General features: G+C 41.3%; 1 protein-coding gene across 1 annotated transcript; it reads left to right on the forward strand.

Moving 5' to 3' along the window:
• Positions 1 to 4,908: 4,908 nt before the first annotated feature.
• Positions 4,909 to 5,841, forward strand: LOC138513008 (olfactory receptor 5AP2-like). The gene has a single exon (XM_069627724.1). The coding sequence runs from the start codon at positions 4,909 to 4,911 to the stop codon at positions 5,839 to 5,841; it is 933 nt and encodes a 310-aa protein (XP_069483825.1).
• Positions 5,842 to 6,846: the final 1,005 nt, after the last annotated feature.

The following is a 6,846-nucleotide window of genomic DNA, read 5'->3' on the forward strand; positions in this document are numbered from 1 at the left end:
CCGGGCACGTCGTCCAGCATGTCGCTCCATGTAACAGGGTAGCGTGGAGTTACGCAGCACCATGGCATCATGTGTAGATCCAGGATATCGGGTGCAACAATGTGTGATGATCTTGCAGGAGTCACATACCATCTGCACGTTGATGGAGTGGTATTGCTTGCGATTGTGGTACACTGCCTCTATTGCATGAGGGACAACCAATTCGACATGGATGCAGTCGAGGGCACCGACGCAATTGGGCATGCCTGCCAGTGCATGGAAGCCTACTTTAGTGTCTGAAAGCTCCTGGGCAGTCTGTGGTAGGGATATGTGGGTGCTAGAATGCTTCAGGAGGGCATCCAGCACTTGGGTCAGCATGCATGAAAAGAGTGGTTGTGATATGCCATGCATCTGGCCCACTGTGTGTTGATAGGTGCCTGTGGCCAGGAAGTGGAGCACAGACACCACCTTTAGTAGCGGAGGGATGGCAGTGTGTGTTTCTATGAGGCTGACAATGTCTTTGTGTATCATGCCCACTATGGTGGGGATGGTGTCCCGGTCCAAAAGGTACAGAGTGTGGATCTGCTCAGGGGTTAGATTGAATGGACTGGGTCTGATGCGAGGGATTGGTGACTGCCTACGTGGTACCACTGGCTACACTGGTGGGGCTTGCTGGGCCGGACTCACCCTCCTTTCCCTCCTGCGTCTCCTCTGTGATGCCTGTTGTTGTAGCTGTAGTTGTTGTTGTTGTTGCTGTTGTTGCTGTAGTTGTAGGAGTACAGGCATGTCCTAGAGGTATCATTTTGCTGTAGGAAGGGGTGTGGTGTGTGATTGTACTCCTTTTGTACTGGGAAAGGGTCCATTGACTCCACCTGTGGTGATTGTGTGCACCTGTGGCAGTTGCCTACACTGCAGGTTGCTATTTACGGGTGGTCTGCGATGCCTTTATTGCTGCCATCGTGCAGGCCCTAATTACCGCCTTCGGGATGCCAATAAGTGCATGCCTGCGTAACTTGTGATGTCCTCCTATTAGCGGCATCCCGGTATTTACGCCGGGAAGGGGCGCGTGTACGTGCGTATGCTGGTAAGAAGGGGCATGGTATGGGCGGTGGCTCATAATGGCCCGGGACCGTTAACAATGCCGGTAATACCATTCCGCCTTCCTTTTTTCATTACCTCCATGCTCGTAATGAGGCCCAAGGTATCCCTTGAGAAAACCCTACTGAGAAATAGTGCTTTTCTGGCTGTGGTTCTGGAAGAAGTATACATCTAAACAAGAACGGAGACTGGTGACATCATGTGAATTAAGAACTGACGTGCCCACAAGAGATGTCAATGAGGAAAGAACATGGACATTCTATAGAAACTGAAGATGAAGTATAGAAGTCTAGCAGCATTTTGGGATCGAAATGTAGATGCTTGTGCAATGAAGCACTGAAGAAAATGCAAAACCATTTTACACTTTTACAGATGCAGCAATGCAAGTAGGGAAAAGTAATCATAAAGGCTGGCTATGTAGTGGATTAGATGTGGCGATGCGCCAATGTATACATATTGGAATGTATAGAACCTGGCTATTCCACAATGCACTTTAGCAAGGCTTGGAAAACTTGTAATTGAAGAAGATTTCCGTGTGGCGCAGTTGGATGTAAAACTGATAGCGAAGAAGAATTTCGAATAAGGCTCGGCTGGCCCAGCACCAAGAAGACAAGGCCATAGTGAATTCGGTGCCTATCAAAAAGGTTACAACGAATGTGAGAAAAGAACAAACTCCTGCTTGAAGCAGTATGAAAAAACACTGGAGGCGTCAGAGTTTCATCATTAATAGAATTACATTCAGCAAAAGGCTCAAAAGAGTGTTCTCCAATCAAGTGATCAAGGTCGAAAATAGCTTGGGTCAAACTATACCAAAACCAGAAGATAAAGCAATGCCGCACTCCCTTTATTTCTCAGGCACAAATAGCTTCTGCAAGGTCGAGTTCAAAGCCTTAATTGACTGGCAGACTGTAGGAGTGATGATAGATGTTGGGCTAATTGGTGGGGAGGTAAGACCACACCGATCTGCCATGCACCTGGGATGGTAGCATGCGTGCTGCTAGCATGTGGAATATTCCAGAAGAGTACAAGTGTACCAAACCAATTGTAGAGGGCCACGTAGTTAGGAGCCCTATAGTTTGTGTAACCAATTGATCGTCGGATATTTAGTGACGATGAAGATGGCCCTTTATTTGGGATGGGCCTAGTTGCCCACCTTACGTAGATACCCAATCATGACTCCCAGCTATTTAAAATGTATACTTAGATGTTCACTGAAAGCCAACCACTGTTACTCAGAGGTTTTGTAGTTTGCCACGTAACATGACGTCAGTGATGATGATTTTTATTATAAAAGCTGTGTTTTTTCTAAAGTTTTTTGAGATCATGCTTTGCACCGTCTGATGATGTCCGTTGTAACTCCCTGTTTTAGATAATTGATATTAAAATAGAGTCGAACTTTGCCAACGTCCTGAGTCGTTTTGATTATTGATGTTTGAGTAACTTCTGCATCCCCACCCAGCTCTAACTATTGCCGCCTCGTCTTAAAGGACTCGGATCTCTGAGTTCACTATGATTTTATCTGTCCTGTCACTATAGTGAGACCCTCTCTTGGTATTCCAGAATTCTCCTCCCTTCTATGCTATATACATCACACTAATTGTGCTTTCTGCTATCTAACTGTGATCCCAACTAGTGCAGCACAACCTAACTAATTCTTTATGACAGAAGCATAAACTTTAATTGTTTAAAGCATTGTTTCTTGGAATCCGTCTTAGTTTGTCTCATCTTTCAACCCTAAACTCGTGAGGCAGTAGGACTGTCTCAGCTGGTATCTCTTCTTACCTGTAGAGTAATTGTAATAAGTAGGGGCAGGAATTGCAACTTGCATATTGATCTCAGTAGGGGCAGTCGGTGATACCTGCATATGCCCCATTACAAACTGAGTTTTTTAAGCTCAGCCATGCAATTATTATATGAAAATGGCATATAAACTTGACTGTGTCTAATTCAATATTTGCTCTCAATTCCACTGTGTAAAGTGAATGTTTGGTCATGTCATCACTTTTTGCAATCTGCATAGAACCTGGTTGCATTCCACATGTCAAAGCTCTGAGGTCAGATGGAAAAAGGCGATTTCAGCAGACTGTGTCCTATCAGGAACTGTCTAACAATTTAAATACTATGGCTCCATCTCTGAAGGAGCTGCATATCTTCAGGAGCAGTATGTGGTTGTGTTGAAAGCTGCTGATAGATACAATATTTTCAGTTCTCCATCAACTCCACTATTAAAACTTCTCCTGAAGCAGATCAAGTTGGTACTTCTTCGAGGGAGAAACTTGATTGTGTCAGGTCCAGAAAGTTAGTATCTTCAATATTTGTATGAAGTTGCAAGATATCTACCTAGTCTAGCTGTTTAACATTTAGATTTTGAAAATGCCAAATCTACGGAAGCATGTAACTAGAATGCAAATCAAGTCAATCACTGGATATATTTATTGACATTCTTAGTGGCGACGGGAAATCATGCTGGCTGTCCATTTGTGAAAATAGGTGCCGGACTACAGCTGGACTGACACCGTCTTTAGATTCTCATTGTTTTTTAGCATCTTTAGAAGTGCACACTTTGCGCTGTTATTGCACCTGGTTAATTCAGGAATTTATATTAAACATGATTATCAGTTTACATCTGTTTCCAAGAAGTTGCATACTTCCACCAACAATAAACTTGAAATGCGTTGAAACATTGTTAATGCACAAAAGACCCAAATATGTAAATAATTTCTTTTGAAAAATGCGCAATGTTAAAGCTTGTTTGTGACACTTATCATCCAGTGGTGGAGAGACAATCAACCCACCCGATTGTTGCAATGAAAGCGCACATGTTAAGGGAGCTGCACCTTGCATGTCCATCACTGCCATACATGCTAGTCCCCTGTGTCCAAATCCATGTAATTGTGTGAAACCATTCCCTGTCACATCCCTTCTCATCCACCACCGCCTTACTTGGTGACTTCCCTCTGAGCCACACACCTCGTGCTTCCACATGACAGCACTGCCATGCTTCCCTCTGAGACCGCTGCCTTCGAACGTAAAAAGGGCCATCTTATTAGCACCCCCTCACATTTACCTGGTAGCCATCTTTTCTTTGGCCACACTTCACCATATTAAAATGGCACATGACCCGGTGCATGTTTCATAACATGGGCGTGTTTTTTTTTTTTTTAATAAAATGATATTCAATGCCAATAGGACCCGATGAGTGATATCCTGTGTTCTAAAACATGTAACGGGCACCATATTGGAGCACACATGGCCATAAACAGCCTTAAGCCCTTTGTGTGAAGTTCCTTGTTTCACTTGAGCAGGTCACCTCTGTCTAGCGGGCCATTAACGGTCATGTAAACGATGAAAGCATATCACCACTGCCTGTAACACTATAATAAAAGAATGATGTATGAACAGATAGGTGTGTACGTTCAAAACCAATTGTATAGGCTAATGGATGGGTAAATAGTGGATGATTCTGTACATTGATGTTAAACTGTGTGACTGAATGTAATAATGGACGGATGGCTAAATAAATGAAGACATACCTTGTAATAATAGTATGTGCTGATATGTGTTATAATAAATAAGTTACTTACATTTTGGATTGACACACTGATTAATGCAATGTTTGATGAACAAGCAATTGATCTGAAAACATATTTTATTTTAAAGAGCACGCAAATCCTCAACTCTGTATATCAAATATACTAAATATGAAATGTTAACTGCAATGTGTAATATATCTATTTGGCTAAGTATCTATGTTCTGCCTGGGAATCTATGCTAAAAGCTCACTTCTAATGTATATCTTTCCTTTCCTGGAAGGTTTCTCACCCTGCAGTGATGCAGAAAGGCAATTGGACTCGAGTGACAGAATTTATACTCTTGGGAGTCACAGATCACCATGTGTTGCAGGTTCCCCTCTTCGTCATCTTCTTCTTGGTCTACGTGATTACCCTCGTAGGCAATATAGGAATCATGATATTGATCAGGGTCACTCAACGCCTTCACACCCCTATGTACTTCCTGCTCTGGAATTTGTCCCTTGTAGACATCTGTTATTCCTCAGTGTCCACTCCCAATATGCTCGTCAATTTCTTGTGTGCAAGGAATACAATTTCGTTTATAGGGTGTGCAACACAGATGTTTCTGAACTTCACCACTGGAAGCGCAGAGGTATTCCTTTTGACAGTGATGGCCTACGATCGCTACACAGCTATCTGCAACCCATTGTTGTACTCAGTCATCATGAACAACCAAACCTGCATTTACCTTGTTGTTTTTGTGTATCTACTGGCTGTCTCCAATGCCCTGACACATGCCATTCTCACGTTCACTTTGCCCTTCTGCGGGTCTAATGCGATTACCCATTTCTTTTGTGATGTCCCTCCAATTCTGAAGATCGCCTGCTCGGACACCACCCTCAATGAGGCAGTGCTGGTTTCATTGGCCGGTGGTCTCATACTTGTATGCCTCATGATCATCCTCATCTCCTATGCTTTCATTGTATCTGCCATTCTGAAGATAAGTTCAGCAGAGGGCAGATGGCAGACCTTCAGAACTTGTTCCTCACACTTCATGTGTGTCATCATATTTTTTGGCACACTTGTTTTCATGTACGTCAAGCCCACCTCGACTCACTCAATGTCTCAGGACAGAGTGGCATCAGTGTTTTATACTGTAGTAATTCCAATGCTGAATCCTCTAATCTACAGTCTAAGAAACCAGGAAGTTAAAGAGGCACTTAGAAAATCCACAAGGCAAATCTGTTCTTAAAGGCACAACACATTCTGTCTTGTTTTTCTTTCATTTATGTGAGTAAATACAGGAACAAGTCATTTTCATGTTTGTATTTATTGCATCAATGCATTTTAGAAACAGTATTTCCTAATGCAACATTTAGAATGTCATTGAGTTATCTATCTGAATTTAAATTAGGCAATGCTTGTGGATTGATACAAAAATGTACTTTATCAAGAAATGCTCAAATAGGACATCAAAAGGGGATCTTAAACTTATGGAAATCCCAAATTTTAGGACATTTATCTATGCAAAAGGTCAACTTATCTGATGAGTCAGGATGCACGAATCTCTCTGGGTTGCCTAGAACATGTAAAGGAAAATGGAATGAAAAATGATATTGCTGCCTTAGTCCCATTTGTAGGTAGATACGTGTGGGTGAAGGTTCAATAAAAGTCCCCACTGTTACTTTTAAATTATGTCATCCCTATTATATATTAAGTGGAGGCATAATGAGTTATGATTAATTATAGTGAAATAATAAGTTATGGCATCCCTATTATATATTAAGTGGAGGCATAATGAGTTATGATTAATTATAGTGAAATAATAAGTTATGGCATCCCTATTATATATTAAGTGGAGGCATAATGAGTTATGATTAATTATAGTGAAATAATAAGTTATGGCATCCCTATTATATATTAAGTGGAGACATTATGAGTTATGATTAATTATAGTGAAATAATAAGTTATGGCATCCCTATTATATATTAAGTGGAGACATTATGAGTTATGATTAATTATAGTGAAATAATAAGTTATGGCATCCCTATTATATATTAAGTGGAGACATTATGAGTTATGATTCATTATAATGAAATGCATTTATCAAAACAAATTGATATATAACGCATTTTGGGGAGGACCTGCGTTATGATCTATAATATCCACTAACCTTCTGAAAGAATTATATTGCATGATATTTGGATAAACACCATCCATCGAATGAATTTTAAGAAAAGGCCATCCAAAATGTTT

Source organism: Ambystoma mexicanum, chromosome 12, assembly GCF_040938575.1.
Source record: "Ambystoma mexicanum isolate Mex_15411 chromosome 12, UKY_AmexF1_1, whole genome shotgun sequence".
Classification (NCBI taxonomy): domain Eukaryota; kingdom Metazoa; phylum Chordata; class Amphibia; order Caudata; family Ambystomatidae; genus Ambystoma; species Ambystoma mexicanum.